Genomic DNA, 27,028 nt, shown 5'->3' with positions numbered 1-27,028 from the left:
ATCCAAATCATTTATATAAACGGAAAATAGTGGACTCAGCGCCAATCCTTGTGGCACACCGCTGGTCCATATAGATCATATCCACCACTCTGCCCTCATCAGTCCTCTTTGTTACTTCTTCAAAAAACTCAATCAAATTTATGAGGTGATTTCCTACACACAAAGCCATTCTGATTACCCTAAATCAGTCCTTGCCTTTCCAAATACATGAGGAGAAAGTGAGGTCTGCAGATGCTGGAGATCAAAGTTGAAACTTTATTGCTGGAACAGCACAGCAGGTCAGGCAGCATCCAGGGAACAGGAGATTCGACGTTTCGGGCACAGGCCCTTCTTCAGGAATGTAAATACATGTAAATCCTGCCCTCCAACAACTTGCCCACTACTGACGTCAGGCTCACTGGTCTATAGTTCCCTGGCTTTTCCTTACCACCTTTCTTACATACTGGCAACACATTAGCCAACCTCTAGTCTTCCAACACCTCACCTGTGTACTCATCTCATTTTATAGTACTGTTTATTCCATATGTAAATTATTCACCACAGTGACTATGCCTTAAAGTCAACTCTGGAATTGCCCTCAATAGGAACAGGAATCCGGTTGATTATTGACCCCTTCCCTCCCTCTCCCTCCCACCCCCCCCCCCCCCCCCCCCCGGATTCTGCTCAATGTGTCTGTACCAGCCGTTTTAAAGTGCTGCACCTTGTTTCTCTTGTCAAGTACTTATCAATTCTCTTTTCCAACGTTCTTATTGTATCTTTTTCTCACCCTCCTATGGAGTGCATGTTTATTGTGTAAACTGAAGCAAATTTTACCCTCTCTCCCCTTTTGCCGATTAGTTTGAATGTGAGGCTTTGCAGATCTGCTAGACACAGTTACTAAAGCCTTAACTCAATCAGAAAAGAGTTGCAGGGTCCTGGTCTTAACACCTGACTGACATGTGTCTGGTTACACAGAAATTGAAGCAAAAAGGGGTGGTGATCTGTGATTCTTAATGTGACCATGTGATTATCATGGACTGGCTGTTCCACAAAACTTAACATTCATCTATTTACTAGAAAGGAAAAAGGCCAGGTTCTTTAAATAAATCCAGTTCTTTCTGGACAGTTACTTTGACTTTCTAGAAATGAATCACTTTGAAAGTTGTTGACCTCATGCTTCTTCCACCATTTCACAATGAACTGATCACAAGGGCAGCAAGGGTTAGTGTCTGCTCAGACTGGAGGAGGCACAACCCCATTCTGGAGGTTTGGGGTTGGTCTCCTGCCGCAGCTGCCAGTCTCCCACCTCCTCTTCTGGACAATGACAGCTGCACCGATCATCCGCTGCTGTCACCAGGGCCACAGGAGGATCGTCTAAAAACCAGAAGTAGAGAAGCATTAGGAATGTTGCAAATTGAGTCCTTCTGCTTTATCGCATCTCATCTCTCTTCTTTTTTAAAAAAAAATCTCGCTGTAATTTCTCTGGAGCAAAGCAGTTCAGATCATTTTGTTTCTTGTCAATCTTCAATTTCACAGCCTTATTATCGGTGAGTAATACTTCAGTAATCCAGGTCCCACGCTCTGGAATTACCTTTAAACTTCTCTCCCATTCTATCTTCCTTTGAGTCACTCTTCAAAACCTAAACTTTCGAGCAGACTTTAGTTACCTGTCTCCTTCACACAGCTACAGTTTATCTGATGAGGCCCCTACAAAGCACCTCTGGGGGTGGGGGATATTTACCACCTTCAATAGTGCACGGCACAGTGACTAAGTGGTTAGCACTGGCCAGGTACCCGGGTTCGATTCCAGCCTCGGGCGACTCTCCGTGTGGAGTTTATACATTCTCCCCCTGTCCGTGTAGGTTTCCTCCGGGTGCTCCAGTTTCCTCCCAAATTCCAAAGATGTGCAGGTTAGGGGAATTGCCTATAGTGTTAGGTGCATTAGTCAGGGGTAACTATAAGGTAGGGGAATGGGTCTGAGTGGGTTACTCTTCGGAGGGTCGGTTTGGACTTGTTGGAATGAAGGGCCTATTTCCATACTGTATGGAATCTAATCTAATGCAAGTCATTGTTAACATAGAATTTAAAAGCACACAGACAGTCCATTCGGCCCTGCAGGTCTCTGCTGATTTACAGTCAACCTGTGCCTCCTCCCACCAAATCTGTCAGGTGTTTTTATTCCCTCCTTCTTTAAGGACAAAACTAGTTTCGTCTGAATTGCCTGTTTCATTACATAACAATGACCACCACATCATGTTTTATGTATATTTACAATATGCACGGAAAGACAAGAATACAGCTATTGCTGTAACAATAGCACATTTTGAATGGAATTAAACATCATACAGACCAAGATAACATTCTCACAAGCCAAGAGGTGAAATGCTGCAGCCATCAACGCAACAACAGTGACAAGCCAAGTCAGCTGAGTTGTGGGTAACCATGGCTTCGTGTGATGGTGCTGTTGGTGATGGCGTGAATGTGAGACACGTACTCACCGTGATTTGTTACATCCAGTGGCAGATGCTTCTGTTTTTTTCTATTCTGTACAACAAAGTACAAAGTGAACGGGATGAAGGTGCATGAGAGCAATATTAAAGCGACAATCCCAACAGTGCCCTCATTCTTTGTTGCACCTAAACAGGAAAAAGTGAAAAAGATTGAGGATAAAAGATCTTGAGCTGTTAATTTTCACCATTTCTCAATCAACAATGGAACAGTTATTCTGCTGTTCTTAACAAGTGGACAACAAACAGGACGATGAATGGAAATGATTAAACAATTCCACTGTTAAGAGACCAGGATTGAAGCTCGAATTTGTGATGCCAAGTGATACTGTCAGTCTGGGTTCAATTCCCACACTTGCTAAAATCAGCACGAAGTCCCTATCTTCTTAATCTCACCAGGAGGTGTAATGACCCTCAGGTTAAACTCACTACGAGTCAGCTCTCTCTAACAAGAGGGTAGCCCATGGATCTCTGGGACAAGGTAGCTTTCACTTTAGTTACATTGTGTAACCATCTCCTGACTGGCATAGTAGGAATTTCACTAGGTTAGAAAAATCCGAGACCCAGCTAACAGACACAGTCAACGTGGTTTCAAAACCGACTATAGCAGTTTGGTTCAATTTAGCTTCAGCCAATAAATTTGGAATGGAACGTCTCAGTAATGATGACCATGAAACAGCATTGCTTTCACATACAAGATTCTTAGGAGCCTCGACAGGTGTTTCCCGTTGTGGGAGAGTCTGGAACCAGAGATTATTATCTCAGAGAAAGGAGTCACACAGTTAAGACAGAAATGAAAGGGGATTTCTTCTCTTGAGGATAGTGAATCTGTGGAGCTCTTTACCACAGAGGGTCATTGAACATATTTGTTGGCTGTAGGTCATTAAGTAGATTCAAGACTCAGGTAGATTTTTTTAATCAGTGAGGGAATCAAGGGTTACGGGGACAAGGCAGGAAAGTGGAGTTGAGGATTATCAAAAAGGCCATAGTTTCATTGGATGGCAGAGCAGGCTTAATGGACTGAATGGCCTCCTGCACCTATTTCTTATAGTGTTACAGATTGCATTTGCTGGAAAACTTTCCTTGCTTTTATTGGGAGACTGCAATTTTGGTCACGAGTTGTGTTTGCTGTAGATCACAGACTCTGAAGAAACTCTGATGCCCTCAGTCCCATCCACTTCCAAATTGCTAGCTGGTGTCAAAACCCACTTCATCAAACCGGTTACTAACTAAGCCATAGCTGGCTTAGGCAGCCACTAACTGAGCAGCATGCACCAGTTTGTTTTTATTCTCAGAATTGCGCAGAGTTAGTTGGTGTCAGATGAGTTATTACAGTTAGTTGAACAGAAGAAAGAGCCTGAAGGGGTGAATTCAGTCTGTATTTCTGCTCACTACCCAGAGCTGGATCCCAACATCAGTGGGGAGACATTTAGTGTCATCAGTGCGAATAGCATTGACTGTCTTGACTGTCCCTGTGGTGCCAATCAGTGCTCTTGACCATGCAGGTCAGTCCAACCATCACTGGCACACACTGGCAGATATGTGAATGCCCAGGCATCTTCCAGTGTATCCCCAAACTCACCATCTCTGTTTTGATGGCAGAGGTTTAAAACAGAGACCAGGAGAAAGAGCTGTACTGACACAAGCTGACCCTAGCTGTTTTGGTCTTGTCACTCTTATGCATTTCCCTAATCTGAATTTATGAATTCTTGGCTTCTTTCACATTATCTAAAATGCAGAAAAAAAAATCATTAGGAAGTGGCTAACTTCCTCATCTTTATATACTTCTCGTTCATGAGATATATCTGTCGCTAGCAAGTTCAGCATTTACTGCCCTTGAGAAGGTGTGGCTCAGCTGGCTTTGTGATCTACTGCAGTCCTGGAGAGTAGGGTACACTCACAGTGCTATCAGGAAGGAGTCCCAGCTCTTTAATCAACAGTAAAGGAATAGCTACACATTTCCAAGTCAGAATGGTGTGTAACTTGGAGAAAGTGCTAAGAAAGAAGGCCTGGCAAATTTTGTACAAAGGACTCGCTGCTGCTAGTGAGAGTAGAGGGATTGAATGTTGACAGTGGTCGAGGGGGTGATAAGGGGTGAGATGATGCTCAGCTTCCTGAACGGATTTGGGAACCCTGGTATATTTTTGCTGAGCCTGAGTGGATCCTTTCCAATGGTACCTGAAATGCTCCCAAGACTGGCTCACCACCACGGTGTAATCCCAGCACTCCCTCTTTATTCTTTCAGGATTCTCTAATTCTGGGATACACTAGAACAGAATCTTACAGTCCACGAGGATGCCATTCCGCCCATTGTGATTTGATAACTCTGAGAAAATACTATCAGCAAGCCACTCCTCCCTTTGGCAAAGGGTTTTCAGACAGAGTTTATGACCCACATGACCTACCTTCAATCAATGGATCGTCTGGCTGCCTGGGGTTTCTGATTGTAGGTCGGACTGAGGTGGTCAGCAGCTGTGGGGTTGTCATTGGAGCTCCACACTTTACATCCTCCGTCTGTGAACCATTCCTCAGAACTTGGAGACCTTTTTCCAAGCAGCTAGTACAAGAAAGATAAAAGGTGATTAGACACAAACTGTACAAACCTACTCATTCGGCTTTCTGTAGCTGAGATATTTTTAGAAGGTTGTGCAATGACTGGTCTGATCTGTGGGAGGTATTTAAAGTGGTTTTGTTTTATCATCGCCTGTGAACCCCAGCTGGAGAGCATTATGCGTCTAACTTTATCATTCTGAAATAAGTACCTCCAGCCCATACAGTTACAGTATTGTGAGCAAGCCGGATCTGCAAAGAAGGGAAACCACTCCATCACCTGCTTTCCACAATATTTTAAAGCTCCTTGCTGTGTTGAGGGATGGTGGAAGAATTTTGCAAAGCCCTTCATTGCTGCTCCCTGTGGTTATGAGTGAAGCCTTTAAGTTTCCACTAGCTGCCCAGGCTCTGGACTCTACTTTCAGAAATGAGTAGTACAGCCCATGGACGATCTCATCAAGGGACATTGCTGTGTGATCGTTACGAAGAAGCAAATTCTTAAAGGGCATTGCTGTCAGTACAGCTCCTCTTAAAGGGGGATTCTCCACTCAGTGCATTTGGCCATTTCATTAGCAGGAGACTTCAGAGGAACATTATGACCTTGTCATACAGACAGCCTACAAGGTACCTCTGTTTCAAATAGAGTCATAGAGCTGTACAGCCCGTCCATGCCGACCAGATATTCCAACCCAATCTAGTCCCACCTACCAGCACCTGGCCCAGATCCCTCCAAACCCTTCCTATTCATATACCCATCCAAATGCCTCTTAAATGTTGCAATTGTACCAGCCTCCACCACTTCCTCTGGCAGCTCATTCCATACAGGTACTACCCTCTACATGAAAAAGTTGCCCCTTAGGTCTCTTTTATATCTTTCCCCTCTCACCCTAAACCTATGCCCTCTAGTTCTGGACTTCCCCACCCCAGGGAAATGACTTTGCCTATTTACCCTATCCATGCCTCTCATAATTTTGTAAACCTCTATAAGGTCACCCCTCAGCCTCCGACACTCCAGGGAAAACATCCCAAGCCTGTTCAGCCTCTCCCTATAGCTCAAATTCTCCAACCCTGGCAACATCCTTGTAAATCATTTCTGAACCCTTTCAAGTTTCACAACATCAAATACTTCTGCAAAGATTTTATTCCCAAAATTCCTGTCCTCCTGAAGGTGTGGCTTTCACTGGGTTCATTGTTATAGCCACTTGCTCTCTGCCTAAGTGGCCTTTGCACATGTATGAGCTTTGACATCATGAATATAGAAATTCATCTACAGGGGGCATCACACACACACTGAAACTCACAGACAGAAGCATCACTCCCTGAGAATTCAGTATAGACTCAGGTCAAGACCAAGCTCATTGTTCTTTAAGGATTTTTAAGATACCACAGATTGACTCAGAATCATAAAACGCAGAAGCAGGAGAAGGCCATTCGGCTCCTGAGCTCTTCATTATGATCATCTCACTCAGTACCCTGTTCCCTCTTTCTCCCATACCCTCTGATCCATTTACTTCTAAGAACTCAATCTTAAAGACTAACAATAGTCTTAACTGGTCCCAAGTCTAATATTGTTTTATCACTTAGCTTTATTTCCAATTCCACAATCCTCCCTGCCTCACACTCCCGCTTTCCCAACGTGTCCCTCTGGTCCCACCTCCCCACATCATACAGGTGCGACCACTCCCTATCTCTGTAACTTTGTCCAGATCTTCCAGATGTCTTCCTTCCTCCAATTCTGTGCATTGATGGTTTCTGCTGGTAGTCATAGCTTCAGCTGTTTGGGCCCTAATTGTTTTTAATTCACTGTGGGCCATGGGAAGGTGGTGGTGAGCTGCTGGAATTCCTTCCTAAACCTCTCTGATTTTTCCTTTTCCTCTTCTAATGTCACCTTTTGTGGCTCAGCGTTCAACATTGTTTGAGAGTCGCTCCTGTGGGATGTTTTACATTGATGTAGCATCTTAAACATTGTGTATTGCACTGATGAAAGTTTCCCTCAGAAATATTTCCTCTCAGTCTAACTATAAAGCTCTCTGCTGCTTCCCAAGCCCCTGATACAGCTCTGATTGACAACTCACTCAGTCCATGGTTTACAGACTCCACCCTCTGTGTTGGAATATGTACCATTCCTACAGTTACTGCAAACTGTGTCCCTGAAGGAGTCACCTAGGAGGGAACAAAAATGAACAGTTATTTTGTAATTCTAACCTCTCAAAGACCTGCTAACCCTTATTTCATCCTGAACACTCCTGCCCATATCATTGTGAGATGCTGTGAAAGGAATATCATTTGGGAAAACGAGTCATTCAGATAAACAAAGAGAAATTGGAGACAGCTATTGAGAAGATTCTGTTTGTAACACACACCACCAAGTGAGATACAGTGGGTACAGGGCAACTAGGCTCTCAGAGTGGGGTCACACATAGCGGGTACGGGAGAGTGGGATCACAGAGAGTGGGTGCAGGGTGACTAGGGTCTCAGAGTGGGTACAGAGGGAAAGGGGTCACACAGGGCGAGCGCGAGAGAGTGGGGTCACACAGAATGGGTACAGAGGGAGTGGGTCACACAGAGTGGGTATGGGGGAGGCAGGCACACAGAGTGGGTACAGGAGAGTGGGGTCACAGAGAGTTGGTACAGGAGAGTGGGGTCACAGAGTGGGTACAAGAGAATGGAGTCACACAGAGTGGGTACAGGACAACTAGTGTCTCAGAATGGGTACGGGAGAGTGGGGTCACAGAGAGTGGGTACAGGATGACAAGGGTCTCAGAGTCGGTACAGAGGGGAGTGGGTCACACAGGGCAGGTACAGAGGGAGTGAGGTCACATAGAGCAGGTATGGGGGGGTGGGTCACACACAGGGGGTACGGGAGAGTGAGGTCACAGAGAGTGGGTACAGGGGATTGGGGTCATACAGAGTGGGTACAGGGGGAATGGGGTCACACAGAGTGGGTACAAGGGGTATGGGGTTGCATAGAGATGGTATAAGACATTGAGTGGGCACAGGGTGAGTGGGATCACTCAAGCCAGTAATGTGGAGGGAGTGGCCAAGCCAGGCAGATTGTTTGCAGTGCCGCTGAGTTTGCTGATCTGAGGTTTGGAATCAACAGCAAAACAGAAAGACCTTTCTCACAAATAGCTCATCTCTCTAAACAACCAACTGTATACTTCCTCCGGGGAGAATCGGAACTTAAAGGCAAGTTCTGTAAACAAAGATACAGGCAAAATACCAGAATCCAGTCTCCAAACAATGGAATCCAGATCAGGGGAAGCAGGAAGAAGCTTTCATTGTGATCATTGCCATTGGTTAAGTCATGGCATTCCTATTTAATGGAGGCCATAAAAAGAGAACATGAAACAAAAGTGGAACATTCTTACCCGGGTCATGCTGACCACAGGATGTGGTTCTGTAATAATCAGTTTTCAGCCAAATCCTGCACTGAGTGACTCAACAAGTTGTGATGCTAAACGTCAAACACATCCTTTCCACTTCACAAGTTTGGGGGGGGGAGTGAAAGACAAAGGTGCATTGCCCTCAGTTCCTGCAGGTTATGATCTATCTGACCTTGTATTTCCAGATACTCATGGGAGACTGAGCCATTGTTATCTGACTTCTCAGGTAATTAGTCAGAGGAACACTTTTGTGTTTCTTTTCTCCTAAGAATCTTGAATGCAAGTGACTGATGAGAATATAACTTTGCAGTGTGAACACTTCGCAAGGGTCCAAGATTGACAACAGAAGAGAGAGTCTGAGACCACCTCGAGTTAGGATTCAAGGATTTGAGACAAACTGCTTCAACCATAATGTAGATAAGTTTGAGGTTATCTGCTTCAGTAGCAGGAATGAAGGTGCAGAATATTTCTTTAACGGTGAGAGACTAGACAGAGAGACAGTCCAAAGAGAGACAGTTGTTGATAAGCCACTGAAAGCTAGCATTCAGGTGCAGTAAGAAATTTTAAAAAATAGTACGTAGCCTTTATTGCAAAATGGTTTGAGTTCAGTCCTGTTTCAGTTGTACAGAACACCAACTGGACCACACTGAACCTGAAGTCACATGTGTATTTCTGGCCTCCTTGCCTATGGAAAGAGTATTTGCAGTAGTGTTTCACCAGACTGGTTTCTGTAATGGTGGCACTGTCCTAGAAGGAGAGATAGAGGAGATGGCAACTATATTCACGAGAGTTTGGAAGAATGGAGGATTATCTTATAGAAAATTACAAAATTCTTAAGTGGATAGACAGTGTAGATATAGAAAGGATGTCTTCTCTGGCTCTGGTTAAGGGTCTAAAACTAGGGACACCATCTCAGAATAAAAGGCAAACCATTTATGACAGAGATGACAAGGACAGAGGGTGGTGAGTTTTTGAACTTCTCTCACCTAGAGGGCAGTGAGAGCTCAGTCACTGAGTAAGTCAAAGAGAGTTTATAGATTGCTAGTTACTAATGATATCAAGGGATATGGGAAACGAATGAGAATATGATGCTGAGGTACAACACAACCCATGGCAGGACAGGCTTGAGGGGCTGAATGGCTTACTTTGCTCCTAGTTCCTATATTCCCACAAGCTTAAACAACACAATGGACAGTGTTATCTCTGGTTGGTGTTCTTCATATAAGGAACCATTAATAACAACAGCAGGAGATTTGGGCTAGGCCTTGTATAAATATTGGATCAGAGCTGTGTGAGTTTCATAGCATTATCCTGCTCATTATGTTTCACCAGTACAGTAACTTTATTAAGGTAGGTGACCTCACTTTAGAAATAATTGTGAAAAAAGGTTTGAAAGTATTGGGATACTGGCCCTTTCTAATAAGGGATAAGGGTTCACTATTCACAGTGTTTGCCAAGACTTAAGCATGCGGCACCATCAGCTTTCAGCCCAATGGCAAAGCAAAGAGTATAGTCGGGTCTTCATGACTCTTCAAAAAAATGCACAGAGTCCAGTTAGCCGGGAGTCCCTTGCTCAGTTGGATGGGTACCACACACTAAGTGAAGATGGAGATTCACTTCCCAGACAAAGATTCATGGGTCAATGGTGCAAGACACCATGTCCTCTTGAGGGAACAGCTAAGATATTTAAATGACAAAACACTCAGACACAGGTTGAGTGAAGGCACGTACATGCAACCATATTATCCAGAAGCAAGACACCGGAGGTTAGGAACTTTTCTGAAATGCAGTTAATCAGTGGTCCTTTGCTCTTTCTACTCCCTTCCAAAAGAAATTGTAAAAACTACAAGACTTGAAACGATTGCCAGTCCGACACAATCACAGGTCACAAATCTCAAAGGCAACATCTGCCTAAAAAAAAAGTGTTACAGTAGCTGCCTGTTTGTGATTGTGTTTTGGTTAAGTTTCTGAATTCCTCTACCTATGAGGATTAGATAGGTCTTGATTTTCTTTGAAGGGAGAGATGTGACATGATGTGTGATGGTGTCAGAGTCTTCATTGTATAATTTATCAAGTAATTACTTGATTTTCATCCTTTATCTCTTTCTCTCTGCTATATGTGGCCCAGTAAAGCATCAGAGATGTGGAGCACCTGAAACTACTGTAAATAACTTGTTATTTTATGCCCTTAATAAAACACCGGTGCCCTAATAAATGAAGAGCCACAAAACGTTAAAAAAAATTTTGTAAAGGTAAGTGGTTGGTACAGACTTGTACTGAACTGCAAGTAAATAGAAGCAAGTTAAAAGAATCTATCAATTTAACTATCTAGGAAGTGCAGTAATATCCAATATCAAAAGCAGCATTGAAACTCAAGAAAGGATTGGACAAGCCAGAAGTAATTCTGTAAAATTCAGCAGCGGTCTAAAAAGGTCAGAAAGAAGAAGCTGAATCAGGAAAGTGTGATGTTTAGTCAGTTATGAATATGAATGTGAAACTTAGAATATTGCGAAGACAATGTAAAGAAAATCAACAACTTAGATATGTGCTTAAGAAGAACTTTTGGGTTAAGAGAAAAGAACTAACAGGATGGGTTCAGCAAGAGAACTCTTCAATAATTCCAAAAGAAACCAAATAGAGTTTTTCAGACATTTTATTTGTGCAAAGAGGTGGAGAGTAATCAACTCAGAAGGATTCATGGAGGAACAATAAGAGGCTAATAATGAAGGAAATAACTACACAGCGTTAAAGATTGACTTTGTCCCAACAACGAGTTCATCTAGTGTTGCCATAAACAAAGTCTGGGAGACAATGGTCTCTAATGTTCCCAGCATAGCACTGAATTAAAACGCCTCATTTTAACAACTCAGCATTATGTCCACTATTTAAAAAGGTATTGGCAGAGACCATACCAAAACCAGGTAAGGCAATGGATTCAGCAGTTCATGCAGGTCCCAGTGTGGAACTGAGCTACATTAACCAGGGCCCAGTTTTATTCCCCAGTCTAATGTGGCATGAAACAACGGCAGAGGTTCCAGTTGACCTCAACATCATTGTAATAGTCTGAATCTGACCTACATCACAGGTCGAGATTGATATTTTCAAATCAAACTGTTTAGAGAAGTTGGGGCAAGTAGGATTTGAACTCAGGCCTCTTGTTTCAGAGATAGGGACACTACCATGTGAGCCCTACCTGCATGTGGATATTGGAGTCAGGACAGAATTGGACTCAGCCATGAAAACTCTCAGGATATAATAGAAAGGGATGTGCGGCTTCTATTTATCCCAAAGTTCTGACATGAAAGATTTGTAAGAACTGGAGAGAAGGAGAAGAGTAGGATTGAGACAGAGGCATTTTGGAGAGTTGAAAGATGAAACAGCAATGACCAGGCAATATGCTGACGATAAAGAACCGTACTGATGCAATACTCAAACTATATCCCGACAATGTTCAGATAGTTATTAAATAGGAATAAAACAAACATTTCAAATAAAACTAGTTTCTTCAGGACCCCTTACCTTTCTGTTGCACTTGTTGTCCTTTCTTGCACACTTTATGGGCTTGACAGGAGCTGCACTCTTTATTTGCACACATGAAACCCTTGACACATCGACACTTGGTGTTGGAGGTCGATGTACAGGGTTCTAAGGTCAAAAATTTCCCTTTCAAAAACAGAAAAACTCATGTCATTGAGAGGACTAGCACTGGAAATGAATGGATAGAAGGAAGAGTAGAAAAGGGAGAGAGGATAAAACATTGGCAAAAAGAGAAGCATAGGAACATGACATAGGAGCAAGAGTAGGCCATTCAACTCTTCAAGCCCACTCAGCCATTCAGTTAGATCAGGGGCGACCTTTTCCTTCAACACCACTCTCCCATACTATCCCTGTATCGTGGATGATTTTAATATATGGAAACTTATAAACCTCAGTGTTGGACATATATATTTGATATAGCTCCCTGGAGTAGAGAGTTCAAAAGATTTGTCACCCTCTGTGTGAAGAAATTCCTCCTCAGCTCAGTTCTATATGACCTGCACCTTATTCTGAGACAGTGTTCCCTGATTCTACACCCTCCAGCTAAGGGAAGCATCCTGCAGTAATCCATAGATCCCTGTACAAATTACATATGTTCGAATAATAGCATCTTTCTTCTAAGCTTTTGATCTGCTTGTCATCTCAACTTGACCTTCTTGTAACCCTTGACTCCTTTGTATATCAAAAATCTCTCTCACTCAATCTTGAATTAATTCAATGACACAGCCTCCACTGCTTTCAGGGGACAAATATTTCACAGACTAATAACTGTAAGAAAAAAATCTAATCTGTCATAAAAGGAAGATCTCGCACTCTTAAAATTATGTTCCCTAACGTAATTCTAGTCTCCTCACAAAAAATAACATCCTCAGAATCCACCCTGACCAGTGCCCTTAAGACATTGTATCTCAATAGATCACCTCTCATTCCTTCTAAACTCCAGCTGGGTAAACCAGTTCAGCCTTTCTTCATAAAATAATGCTTTCATTTTAAGAATGAGTCAAGTGGATCTTCTCTGAATTGCTTTGAACACAATTATATCCCTTATCAAATAATGAGACCAAAGATGTACACAGTATGGTGGATGTGATCTCTCCAAGATCCTGTACAGTGTAGTAAAACTTCCCTATTTTCACAGTCTACTCCTCTTGCCTTCCTAATCACTGACTGTATCTGCAAAGTAACTTTGTGATTCATGTACCAGGACACTCAGTTCTCCCACCCCCCACCCTTCACCAAGGTTCTGGAATCTCTCTCTCTCTTTAATTAAAATGTGTTTGTAATTCTTCTTGCCGATGTTGACAATATACTTTTGCCAACCCACTAGGTGTCCTTTTTCAGATCCTTCAGGACCTGACAGTAAATGCACAGCAAGACAGCGCCAGATCCTGTTTGTAGAAGGCACCTACCTCCAGTACACTGTTGGCACCTGTTGCAGAAATGGCCATGATTTGGGTTCTCTGTGTACGATCCTGCTGGACAGAGGGTGCATACACGCTCCTTAGAATTCAAATACCAGCCTGTTGACAAGAAAAATGGTCACTATTTTAATCACTAAATAGTCAAAATAATTGACAGCGAGCGCAGTTCTCCTCCATTCCTCCTCGAAACTCTTGTCCTATGTTTAGTTCCTCAAACAGCATTCAACCTCCAGGTTCTGGATCAGTGGTGCTGGAAGAGCACAGCAATTCAGGCAGCATCCAACGAGCAGCGAAATCGACGTTTCGGGCAAAAGCCCTTCATCAGGAATTCCTGATGAAGAGCTTTTGCCCGAAATGTCGATTTCGCTGCTCGTTGGATGCTGCCTGAATTGCTGTGCTCTTCCAGCACCACTGATCCAGAATCTGGTTTCCAGCATCTGCAGTTATTGTTTTTACCTCGTTGATTCAACCTCCAGGACCTTACCATTCTCAGAATGTGTTAGTGAGCATGAGAGGATCAAACCAGATTTGAGAGCAGGAGGCTGGGACTAACTAAATAGTTAATTTCAATTTCAGAGTCAGAATATGCATGATGAGCCAAATGGCCACTTTCCAGTTTGCACCTTGCTGTGAGTCTAAACTTGTTCTTGCCTGATAACCTGCCAGAACTCCCAGCACTGGACCAGGTGGATGTTTCCTCATAATGGGAGACTAGAATCAAAGAATACAATTGGATAACAATAGGACAGATGAGATCTATTTTTTCTCTGAGCGTTGTTAGTCTGTGGAATTCTCGTGGTAATAACTGAGGCAGTTTAATACATGTGAGACAAAAAACCCCCAAAGAACTGCAGATGCTGGAAATCAGAAACAAAAAAGTATGAAATGTTAATTCTGCTTTCTCTCCAGGGACTTGCTGAGTTTTTCCAGCAATTTTTGTTTTAAAACCAATTAGGTTTGCGTTCTAAGGCACTGTCTTTCCACATCTGGGAATTGACATTGAATTTCCCTTTGCAGGGGCTGGCTGGAAGGAAAACACCCAATATTCCCAACTTGCTTTCAACAGTCAGCTGAGTCACTCAGAATCAATGAAATTAAATTTAATCCAAACCATTCAATTCACTGTCCTTTTCTTTCCCTGCTTCCCTTCCTCTTTCTTTTGCTCCATCACTCCCCATTTCTCTTTTGAGCAGGGCCAGTCAATAGGGAGACAAAATATTTCTTCATCTTGCAAAGTACTCCAATTAGATTTCCCACAGGATCATTTACTCTATTGGGTGGGGGAAGGAGAGGGGGTAGATTTATGCACAAATTCCAGGCTGACAGTCCAGTGCAGTGTGGAGGGAGTGCTGCATTGTTCGAGGTACTTTCTATCAGAGCAGATGCTAAACTTAGGCTTTCTTGAATGGATGTAGAGAATCCTTGGCATTATTAGAAACAGGAGCAAAGGGGATCATCTTGGTAATCTAGCCAATATATGTCCCTCAATCAACATCAGTACAAATGATTATCTGGCTATTATCACATTGCTGTTTGAGAGAACTTGTTCTGAGTCAAACAGCTGCCACTACTCTCACAGTGACTATATTTGAAAACGTTGCTGGACAGAGCTTTGACGCTTCCTGTAGTTGTGAAAGACTCTATACAAATGCAAATATATTCTTCCTTTGAATTAAACACTGGTCCTTCAAACAGACATTGAACAGCTTTAAATTTGTACTAAATTGTTTGAAGGGTGATTCTTGAACTACTTAATTAACCATGTCACATTTGCATCAGAGTTATTTATAAACATGAAAATTCCCAGTTAGTAATTGCATCTGAATGTTACCCTGGTATTCTATCTGATGACTCACCTTATTACCTTCTCTTTTGCATCTCTTTTATCATCATACAAGTAGTAAGTCTGCTTCTTCATAACTGCCCCCTTAGTTCTGCATCGTCTCACCCCCTGAGTCAGTGCCTCACCCTACCTTCTTTCATTCTCTCAGACCCTCATTCCTCAGACATTAGGAACAGGTATAAACTATTCAGCCCATCAAGCCTATTCCAGTATGTAATATGATCATGGCTGACTGGACCTTCAATATCTTTTACTCACAACATCCCCAAAACTTGTTATGCCATTGATAAACAGAAATCTATCAAACTGTAATTTAAACATACTGAAAGGCTGAGCTTCCACAATCCAACAATCCAAAGGTACACATCCTCTTATTTCTTCCCATCTTAGTCCTAAATGGCAAGCCCCTTATTTTCAAATCGTGTCACTTTATTCTAGACTCTCCAATCAAGGGAAAGATTTTACCTACATCTACCTGGTGTATCCCATCAGGTACTTTGTAGTTTTCAATTAGATCAACACTCATTCACTACATCTGCACCCAAGCGCTGCTTGATATTCGGTTCTTAATTTCAATGTGATTATATGGACCAGTTGGTCTGAAATTTGATTCCTGATCCATTCTGAGTTAAAAATGTGTTGCTGGAAGAGTGCAGCAGGTCAGGCAGCATCCAAGGAGCAGGAGAATTGACATTTCGGGCATGAGCCCTTCTTAAGGAATAAGCAACATGTTCTGAAGCAACGTATTTTCAGCTCTGATCTCCAGCATCTGCAGTCCTCACTTTCTCCCATTCTGAGTTAGACAGGATGGTACAACTGATCTAAATCAACTCCAGGCTAAAGAGGGAAGAGGCTATCAGTGAACATCCTATACATTTATGGGCTTCTGTTGGAGAACACTTTCTAGCCAAGGGCACTGAGGTTAATGACTGACTGAAATTGCTACCTCAGCATAGGTTGGAGATTGTACTTAGCACTGTCTTGGACTTGGACTGATGAGACCAGAGACAGAATAACTGTCTATTAAACCATTTGAGAGTTCTCCCTGTAACTGTGGGGGAGGCTGGTGCTCATCTTAGATTTCCAAGATGGCACTGGCATGGCCTGCTGGACAAACTTTCCTCATTCCTGAAGAAGGGCTTATGCCCGAAACGTCGATTCTCCTGTTCCCTGGATGCTGCCTGACCTGCTGCGCTTTTCCAGCAACACATTTTCAGCTCTGATCTCCAGCATCTGCAGACCTCACTTTCTCCCCATGGGTAGGTAGTGTTTGGGCTCATTAGAACCCAACCACTCCAAGCCTGCGTTTTTGAGGCCAGAGTGGTATTGGTGGATGGTGGCTAGAGCTTAGGCAGCATGAACCAGGTAGGCCCACAGTCTGGACTCTTGGTGGTGGTGAGACCCAGAGCAGGGACTCCTGGCAGCAGTAGTCCCAGAGCCTGGACTCTCAGCAGGGTGGGCGAGGTAAGGCAACAGCAGAACTAGAGTATCCTGGAGCATCAGCATGGTCATTGCTGTTCCCAGAATGGGACTGCTTGAAGACCAGAACACCTTGCAGGGATTTTATAGGAACCCTAAGGCCATACTTGAGACCCCAGTTTGAACCAAAGATAAACTTTAAGTAATTTCTTTTTTGTCCTTATTATAATTCAAAATAACACCGGATTATGGCTATAAAACACTTTTCATTCTATCTTCAAGATACACATGACGATAAATAAGTCATACATCATTCATCCATCTGTGTATTACATTCACTGCTTGCCAGAACATGATCAGTATTATCCTTTCACTGTTTGGCACCTGGTTAGAAATATTCTCACAACCACCAATAAATATTTTGGGGAATCTCTCAGATCACCAGTGCACTCTGTCCTCACGTGGAGCTGCTGGTCTTGGGGAATACCAGACTGTGGAATTGGATGCTGGAGAGGTTCCCTCTGCTAGTAGGGGATGGAGTAGCAATGCAAGCACAGCTTGTGAGCATTGAGGGACAGGACAGTGTTAAGGGAAAGGGGAATACTGAGATCCCCATCCCTCCTCCCAAAAATACACATTGCATAACCAGTTGGTGGATTTCCCTGCCAGATAATTATCTAGAGATTTGGGGGAGTTTTTAAGCATTTCTGCTTCCAGGAATAAGCAAGAAATATCAAGAAACAGTTCAGATGCCTTCTCTCCCAATGCCCATCGTGTGGCTCAGTACAGTTTCCCCAGCACAGGAAGATCCCAGGGACAGAGTATGAAGGAGCAGCTTGACACTAGAAGGTTTGGGGGGTGGGGGTGGGATGGTAATGGAACCCCAGAACTCAGAAGCAGGGTAAGAGGGGTTGGGGGAGGGGAGAGAGGAGACGAACAGGGAAGGGGAGTGGGCACGGGGTGGGGGGGGGGGAACACATAAAGCGGCAGAGGGATGGGAGGAAGGAAGAATAGGGGGGAGAGGCGGGGGAGTTGTTAAAGGTAGAAGGGAAGGGCATGGGGTAATGGGGAAGGGGCTAGGCAAGGCTATCAGTCCTGTGGGGGTGGACAGCCCTGATCATTATCGAGGTCGGTGACTCATAAAGTTGGAATCTGAGTGCAGAGATCTTCATACAGTGTGACTGGGTTGTCAGTCTGAGGGCAAACGGCAATGTTTCACAAGAATAAAAACTCCAACAAAATTCTGTAGTCGGGTTTTTTAGAAGTGCCTAGGGGCATGGGTAATGGTCTCACATTATCGCAGTCTGGAGGAGTCAGTGACCCCCGGAAACCATAGGAGAATCTAGCTGCAAAAATCAACAAAACCAGGGACATGTTTACGGTTCCCCCAGCGCCACTCGTTTTTTTTTAAAATGACCGCGGACACTCTAAAGGACCTGTCTCCCAGTGAATGTGAGGGAGTTGCTTGGCTGTTCACCAAGCCCGCTGGTGACCTCCGTCTAAGTTTGTTATATATCCCCCCCCCCCCCCCCCCCCCGCTGACATCAGGAGGTTACAGAAAATGGGTTGGAAACAGAAAAAAAAATCGAGAGCGACTGAGGGGAGGTCTGAGATAAGGATTGAAAGAGGGACAGAGGGTGAGAGAGAGAAGGGGGAACTGAGAGAGAGAGAGAGAGACACTTGATGTAGGAGAAAGTGAGTCTGCGAAATAAACAAAACTAAAGAGAAAGATTGCGGCAGATAGAGAGCGCTGCACACAAATAGATAAGCGGTCTGGGTAACATCAGACATTCCCCAATAATGGAGATTTCGGTTTGTTTACTCTCTGGAGTTGTTCAGGTGTGCATGATCGAACCAGCTCCGGGTCAAATTCAGTCAGCACACCTTCAATCCCAGTAAAACACAGCAGGAGCGCGGTAAAGAGCGCCCTGAACCCAAGTTAATTGGATCTGCAGTAGACTTGCTCCCTACCTGCAGGACAGTCCTTGTCCGAGGACGCCTTTACCAGCGGGAGGAGCACCAGGAGCAGAAGCCAGCTCTCCATCCTCTCTATACCCGGGCCGTTCTCACAGTGAACTGAGAGACTGCCCTCACTAGCTCAGGGTTTAGCCCGAGCTACCGGAGGGGGCGGCCTGGCTGACGTTCCGGGGGACGGGGGATGGGGGGGGAATCCCCAGAATTTACGAGCCCTGGGGGGTGAGGGTTAAACCTGCCCCCTCTCTCAGAAACACGAAACATCCGGAGGGATACCCACCGGCTCACGCAAAGGTCCCGCCCCTTCACCCAGAAGCAGCGAGCAGCGTTCATTCTGTCCCTCTGATTGTGCTACCCCACTCTCGGCGTCACCACATTTCAAGCGGGTGATGGACTTTCCCAGGGTTATGATCTGGTCATTCTGGTAACTCTGAATGATGTAAGGACTGGAGTGCTCTAACCGAGATGGTTCCCGCGCCCCCTCCCCCTCCTGGATACTGTCAATAGAGAAATGTGACACATCTCCAGCAGTAAAGCTGATCCCTGTCAGAGTACTGCTCCAGGGGGGTAGTGCTTCTCTCTGGGAGCCATCACACCACAGAAGCGAGCACACGCTGCTGTACTGTGGAGGGGCTGCTGTTCTGGTGGCAAATTCAACTGCGCGCTCAGAGGAGTGTTGGTTCTAGAAATCAGCTGCTTGCTTTTGTAAATTGGCCACCACCTTTCCTTCGTGGTCACAGTGGCTGCACAACAACTTGCATTCATATAGCACCTTTGACAGAATAAAACATCCCAAGGCGTTGCCTTAAGACTTAGCATTGGGCTACTCCGCCATCCCATAAGATCACAGCTGAACCAACATTTCTCACATCCATTCCTCTGCCCTTTAGCCTCTGTTTCCCAGTTGGGCCTGTCTGGGGCAAGGATTTCTGAAGGCACACAAACTCAAAGAGCAGAAATTGCTCCTGGTCTCAGGCTGAAATTGACGTTCCTTTGTTCTGACGCTATGCCCAACGGACTCTCCCACTAGAAGAAACATACTCTCAGCATTAACTCTGTCTCGTCCCTTAAGAATCCTCTAGGTTTTAATAAGTCCCCCCCCTCATTTTTCTAAACTCGAATAAGTCCCAACCCATTCAGCTTTTGCTCATTCAGGAATCCCTCCTTAGCAGGGATCATCCCAGTGATCCTTCTCTGAACTGCTTTCGATTAAATAATATCTTTCCTTAGATGAGGAACCTTAGATTGGTGACCCATTTGTAGCCTCCCCCACACCTTGTACAGTTGCAGTGACTAGTTTCACAGTAGCCTCATGAAGAGCAGAGGTGCATCTAGACCAAAACTTGGACATAAAAGTAGATTTTCAGGAACATTTTAAGGAAGCTGGAGGAGCGAAGGTTTAAAGACGAAATCTCAGAGTTTGCTTCAATTGGCTGTAAAGTGCTTTGGGACGTTGGGAAATATCGAAAAGTGTGACGCTGGAAAAGCACAGCAGCTCAGGCAGCATCCGAGGAGCAGGAGAATCGACGTTTCCTTTCTTCAGGAAGGGCTCCTGCTGTGCTTTTCCAGCACCACTCTAATCTTGACTCTAATCTCCAGCATCTGCAGTCCTCACTTTCGCATCAGTCGGGAAAACTCCAACTGACCGCCAACTGGGTGCAGGCGGGGTAAAATCCATTCTGATTCCACTCCGGAATCCCTAGCTCTTACTTTAAGAAGGTCCCCGGTCCCCGATTCCACATGAAACAGTTTCTTTTTTTTTCCAAATCTTGATTCCAATCTTTCCACGTGACCATTTTGAATAGCTGAACTCTCTACTGAATGTACAAAATTGCTGTTAACTGAATTCTCGCTGCTTAAGAGGAAGAAAGCGTATTCACACCTTCGGTTTTATCCCCCCCTCCCTCCACTCGTTTCTAAAATCTATAAACGTAGCCATTTATCATTCACTGTGAAACAAAATCTGTGTGGGATATGAAGCCGTTCCCGCATTCGAGAGAGCTGTTTTTATTTGGAATTATGTATGGTTCGCGAGTGCACGTTTAGTAACTGCGGCTCCTCTCATCGTTAAATCGACATATTCGTGGTTTCTTTGATATTCATACTCCCTGATTGTATCTAATCTCCACACCGCCGTGTAATGTGGCGCACGGTGTCACATTCGCTCTCCCCCACGCTCAGGCCATTTATATCAAGAGCTCTGGTTAATCCCACAGTTTGAGAGATATCCCACAGCCTGAGGGATTAACCAGAGCTTTCGATATAAAAAATGGCCTGAAATGGAACACGCCACTTCCTAAACTCTGTCAGAAAGATTGAGGAGACTCCATCGCTTCAACAGGCTTTAAGATAAAACAAAGTAGCTGAGGATGCTGGAAACCTGAATTGAAAACAGTAAGCGCTGGAGAGACTCAGCAGGTCTGGCAGCATCTGTGGAGAGAGTAACTGAATGACTCTTCCAAGAATAAATAATACATTTCAATGAAGGTTTTCAGTCACATCCTATTCCTGTTTCAGTGTCACTGTCGTGTCACTCTGACAATATGATTGATGACTCACACCAATTATTGTCAGGGATTGGTGTTGAAATATTCAGCAATGAGTCAGCCAGTTCAATTCCTCTGATGTTGGCCAGGAATGTCCCAGATTTATGCCAAGGGATAGTGGAGATTTTAAAGTTGGCTTCAATGTCCCTGGACTATTACCAAGATTCCCACTCCTGATCACTATCCCATTAACGCAGGCCCCACACCATTTCCTGTAAAATATATTGTAGGTGGGAGTCAAATGGGGACAGGTTGGGTTCAGCAGCACATGCCCGAAACGTCGATTCTTCTGCTCCTTGGATGCTGCCTGACCTGCTGCGCTTTTCCAGCAACACATTTTCAGCTCTGATCTCCAGCATCTGCAGTCCTCACTTTCTCCTTATAAATAATAGCAGAGTGAGGATCAAAACCAAGTTGTTGCATACTCAAGAGTCACAGAATGCCATTTTAAATTATGTAGTGCTGTGATTACTTTGAGTCAACAGAGTTGTAGACTAACACATTCCACAATTAGAGGAGATTGATTGCAATGATAAGGTACAATGTCCAGATGTGTGTATATTTGTACAGTATCTGATCATAAGTAACAACAAATTTGATGATCAAGCTCACAAACCCTAGATCTACAAGTGCAGATTTCAATACTGTAGCAGTGACAATTGTTCCATGTAGGATGTCAAAGCACAATTATCCGAACAAGTTGTTACCTTGTGCATACTTCTCACAAACCAATGCTGACATCTATTGGTCCCAAAATACCATAAAGCAATCCTACTAAATTTGAAGTAAAATTTCAAAATGAAGTCATTGCATGGTGAATTAAAAATTGGAGTAATCAGATAATAGAAAGAACAAAATCATACACTGCAATGAATTCTGCATTTCAAAAGGCAAACCCAGATATCCCAGTAAAGTTAAAACTCATTGCAGTCTTAAGTAAACTTAAAACTTTGAGCACTGTCAAACAATTCTGCATAACACTCTAAGTGTAAGATGAACTCAGACCGCTATGACATTCACAGTCGCAGAATCTTGTATTTTTCTTTCTTTGTCTGGTTAACACTTTCCAGGGGAGTCAATATAATTAAATGACCAGAATCACCTCAAATTATTAACTCTTTGTAAATGAACAGGAATTTTAAAATGTCAATTGTTTATGTGACCCACTCTTATCTGGGAGTAGAGATTCTCACTAAACTGACAATAACCAGAATATCTACAAGGATAGAACGAAGATTTTTTTTGCTGTATGACAAGTTAATTAACTTCATATGTAATGCTAGTTTAAATTGATAATCCCTTACACAAAACAATTCAAATTAGAAAATAATTTCAAATAGATATAGACATGGAAATGTTAAACAGGTGTACAAAATTAACTAAATTACCTCACCTTTTTTCTGTTTCTTTTTCCATTGGCATTCTAAGTTACCAGGAACTAAACTGAAGGGAACTGAACAATAGGTTTGTTTCGATAACAAAAGTCAAACTTCAGCATTCCAATTGCAATAAGAGTTAAAGAGATGGAGTTTCCCTCGGTTTCTGACCCGTGTATATTCCACATCTGCTTCTTTAAGGCAAGAGCTAAGCTAAGACATGGATGAATGATCATATTTCAGATAGGTCTGATTCGTTGTTCCTTGTTCCCTGTTGAACTGAATTAAAAGAATGTTAACTCATTGTGTGCTGGCCCCACAAATAGCAAGATATTTGGAAATACATGGGGAGTGGGATCTCACATTTCCAGCATTACTTTATACTTAGGCTCCCTTGTTCAGCATTTAATCATGGATTTCTCACACCCACCATTTTGAAATTTCTTCCAGAGAAAAGGCGCCACCTAGATCAATTTTTTTTGCACTTTCCTAATGCCTCAGTATCCTCTTTGTTGTGTGTATGTCACAACGATGAGCAAAAAGAATTCAGCAGGTCTCACATCAATTCTCAATACACTATTCTCACCCATTTTTCAATATATTCCAGTAAAGAAATGATTTCCTTGATTATATCATACTGGAGACATAGGATGAAAGTCGAAAAAGTGGTTTCACAGTCCTGCTTATCTTGGAGGGTACAAAGTTAAAAGTCACTCAACACCAGGTAATAGTCCAACAGGTTTAATTGGAAGCACTAGCTTTCGCTCCTTCATCAGGTGACAACTATCTCATGAAAGAATAGCACTCCGAAAGCTAGTGTGCTTCCAATTAAACCTGTTGGACTATAACCTGGTGTTGAGTGACTTTTAACTTTGTACACCCTAGTCCAACACCAGCATCTCCAAATCATATATTGGAGGGAGCATCCTACAACCATGGAACTTGTGTGAGAGTGAGCACCTTCATGAGAGCAGGGGGAGTTGAATCCCAGAGAGAGTCAGCACCTTCAGGAGAGGAGGCAGGAAATAAATAATTGCAAAGAAAGAGCTTCATATTTCTGCAACTGATTGCCAGGAATCTATGATGCCATGAAGGGGAAATCCCATAAAAGAATAATGTGATTGTTTACAAAATAACCCTAGTGTTTCAGATTGACAATAGAGGATTTTAATTATTAGGTCATTGCATCATTGTGGGAATGTATAATAAGTCATTGGTTCAAAACAAAAGCACGTTATATTTTTAACATTTTTTTCTGTACCGTTGGATTTCTAGACGTTGCTAAGGCTCTCACCCCACCTTCCAGCACAAACATCACTCCTGAAGTTTTCATAGATTTCAATTGAAGTGAAAAGCAATGAAAATCAAATGAATGTATAACATGTGGCAGAATTAATATGGGTTGTGTGAGAGAAGTGTGTTCATACAATCAACTGTTTCTGTAATTCTTCGCACAAGTGATTGTTGTCACTCTGTTGAAATAAAAATACTTTTGAAAAGTGGCACAAAAAGTCATAGTATATTTTTGAGTTACTTCTGCTTTTGTACGAATTAAAATGTGAATGACTTTTGAAAATTTTGCACGAGTGGGAGCTGACCAGTAACATTTGTGCTGAGTCGGGCTCCATCCTACAGTGGGGCCCATCATGTCAAACTCATCGACCTCAGCAACAATATGGAGGTAGCCAAGCTGCAATGCTTATGGTTAACCCTGACCTAGGGAAGCCAAAACTCTCAAACAGGGTGGGCAATGGCTTCCACAGTTGGATAGCCAACTCACTCACTGGGGTCAATCTTACAACATTTTCTCAATGAGACTTAGAAAGTGTTCTTGCTTGATCATCTCAAAATCACTTCGTTAATTAGGCAAAAGTGAGGACTGTAGATGTTGGAGGTCAGTCAAGATTAGAGTGGTGCTGGAAAAGCACAGCAGGAACCTTTCATCAGGAAGGGCTGCCCCAAACATCGATTTTCCTGCTCCTCCGATGCTGCCTGACCTGCTGTGCTTTTCCGTTACCACTTTAATCTTGACTCACTTCATTAATTACCTATCCCATCTCCATGGTACCATCTCGTCTGGCACTAGCCCAATTCTCTGTCTCTCCGGAGACAACAGTATAGAACATAGAACATTACAGCGCAGTACAGGCCCTTCGGCCCTCGATGTTGCGCCGACCTGTCATACCAATCTGAAGCCCATCTAACCTACACTATTCCATGTACGTCCATATGCTTGTCCAATGATGACTTAAATATACTTAAAGTTGGTGAATCTACTACCGTTGCAGGCAAAGCATTTCATACCCATACTACTCTCTGAATAAAGAAGCTACCTCTGACATCTGTCCTATATCTGTCTCCCCTCAATTTAAAGCTATGCCCCCTCATGCTCACTGTCACCATACTTGGAAAAAGGCTCTCCCTGTCCACCCTATCTAACCCTCGGATTATCTTATATGTCTCTATTAAGTCACCTCTCAACCTTCTTCTCTCCAACGAAAACAGCCTCGAGTCCTTCAGCCTTTCCTCGTAAGACCTTCCCTCCATACCAGGCAACATCCTAGTAAATCTCCTCTGCACCCTTTCCAAAGCTTCCACATCCTTCTTATAATGCGGTGACCAGAACTGTACACAATACTCCAAATGCAGCTGCACCAGAGGTTTGTACAGCTGTAGCATAACCTCATGGTTCTGGAACTTGATCCCTCTATTAATAAAAGCTAAAACACTATGCCTTCTTAACAACCCTGTCAACCTGGGTAGCAGCTTTCAAGGATTTGTGTACGTGGACACCAAGGTCTCTCTGCTCATCTACACTACCAAGAATCTTACCATTAGCCCAGTACTTTGCATTCTAGTTACTCCGACCAAATTGAATCACCTCACACTTGTCCGCATTAAACTCCATTTGCCACCTCTCAGCCCAGCTCTGCAGCTTATCTATGTATGGCAGCAGTTCATTTTAATCATTAATGGGACCTGAGCTTCACTGGCTGGCCAGAATTTATTGTCCATCCTTAGTTGCCCTTGAGAAGGTGGTGGTGAGCTCGCTTCTAGAATGTTTGGAGTCCATGCAATGTAGGTAGATCCACAATAATGTTCAGGATGGAATTCCTGGATTTTGACCCAACGACACTGAAGGAATGGTGATATATTTACAAGTCAGGATGGTGAGTAGTTTGGAAGGGAGTTTGCAGATGATGGTGTTCCCGTGTATCTGCTGCCCTTGTCCTTCTAAATGGTAGTGGTTGCAGTTTTGGAATGTGCTGTCCGAGGTGCTTTGGTGAATTTCTGCAGTACATATTAGAGATGGTACACACTCCTGATACTGAGTGTCAGTGATGGAAGGATTAAACTTTTATGAATGCGATGGTAATTGAGTGGGTGATTTTGTCCTGAATGGTGCCAAGCTGCTTGAGTGTTGTTGGAACTGCACCCATCCAGGCAAGTGGGGTGTATTCCATCACACCGCTGACTTGTGTCATATAGATGAGGACAGGCTTTGTGAGTCAGAAGGTGAGTTATTCACTGCAGGATTCCTAACTTCTGACCTGTTCTATTCATCACAGTATTTCTATAGCTGGTCTAGTTCAGTTTCTTGTCAATGGTAACATCCAGGATGTTGAAAGTGGGGGATTCAGTAATGGTATTGCTATTGAATATCAAGGGGTAATGGTTTGGTTCTGTCTTGTTGGATGGCACTGGTGTGGCTTGAATGTTACTTGTCAAATGTCAGCCCAGGCCTAGATATTGTCGAGGTCTTGCTGCATTTGTATATGGACTGCTTCAGTATCTGAGTTGCTGTGAATGGTACTTAACATTGTTCAATCATCAATGAAACATCACCACTTCTGACCTTATGTTGGAGGGGTCATTGACGAAACAGCTGAAGATGGTTGGACCCTGAGGAACCCCTGCTGAGATATCCTTAAACTGAGATGAATGACTTCTAAGAATCACAACCATCTTTCTTTGTGCCAGGTATGCCTCTGATCAGAGATTAATTTTCCCTCTGATTCCCATTGAGTTTAGTTTTGCTTGGACACCTTGATAGCCAACTCTATCAACTGCATTTGTGATATCAAGGGCTATCACTCTCATCTCACCTCCAGAATTTAGCTCTTCGCTCCATGTTTCAACCAAAGCTGTAACCAGGCCAGGGGCTGAGTGGACCTGGCAGAACCCAAACTGGACATCAGTGAGTAGGCGAAGAAAATATGCCAATGGTACTGTTAATGACAGCTTCCATCACTTTACTGATGATTGACAGTGGACTGATGGGCTAATAATTAGTCAGTGTTTTGCTTTTTGTGTACAGGGCATTCCTGAGCAACCTTCCACATTGTCAGGTAGATACTAGTATTGTACCCAGTGCCACCAACTGTTTTTGAAATCAAATAGAGTGAATCAAATTGGCTAAAGACTGGTGCCTATGATATTGGGGTCCACTGTAGGAGGATGAGATGGATCATCCACTTCATACTTCTGGC

General features: G+C 43.4%; 1 protein-coding gene across 1 annotated transcript; it reads right to left on the bottom strand.

Annotated features, from left to right (window-relative positions):
• Positions 1-663: 663 nt before the first annotated feature.
• On the bottom strand, positions 664-18,923 carry LOC122540143 (tumor necrosis factor receptor superfamily member 9-like). Its single transcript, XM_043675455.2, has 7 exons — positions 18,614-18,923; positions 13,369-13,479; positions 11,942-12,085; positions 7,112-7,199; positions 4,892-5,043; positions 2,478-2,615; positions 664-1,353 (listed from the first exon to the last, which is right to left on the bottom strand). Exons 1-7 carry the CDS (start codon positions 18,684-18,686, stop codon positions 1,202-1,204), a joined length of 858 nt encoding a protein of 285 aa, XP_043531390.2. The 5' UTR covers positions 18,687-18,923; the 3' UTR covers positions 664-1,201.
• Positions 18,924-27,028: the final 8,105 nt, after the last annotated feature.

The sequence above is a fragment of the Chiloscyllium plagiosum genome, unplaced genomic scaffold, assembly GCF_037043375.1.
Source record: "Chiloscyllium plagiosum isolate Xiang-an unplaced genomic scaffold, Cpla_swu_hap1 HiC_scaffold_37, whole genome shotgun sequence".
NCBI classification, from domain to species: domain Eukaryota; kingdom Metazoa; phylum Chordata; class Chondrichthyes; order Orectolobiformes; family Hemiscylliidae; genus Chiloscyllium; species Chiloscyllium plagiosum.
Note: the sequence above shows the minus strand (reverse complement) of the source record. Positions and strands in the feature narration are given on the sequence as shown.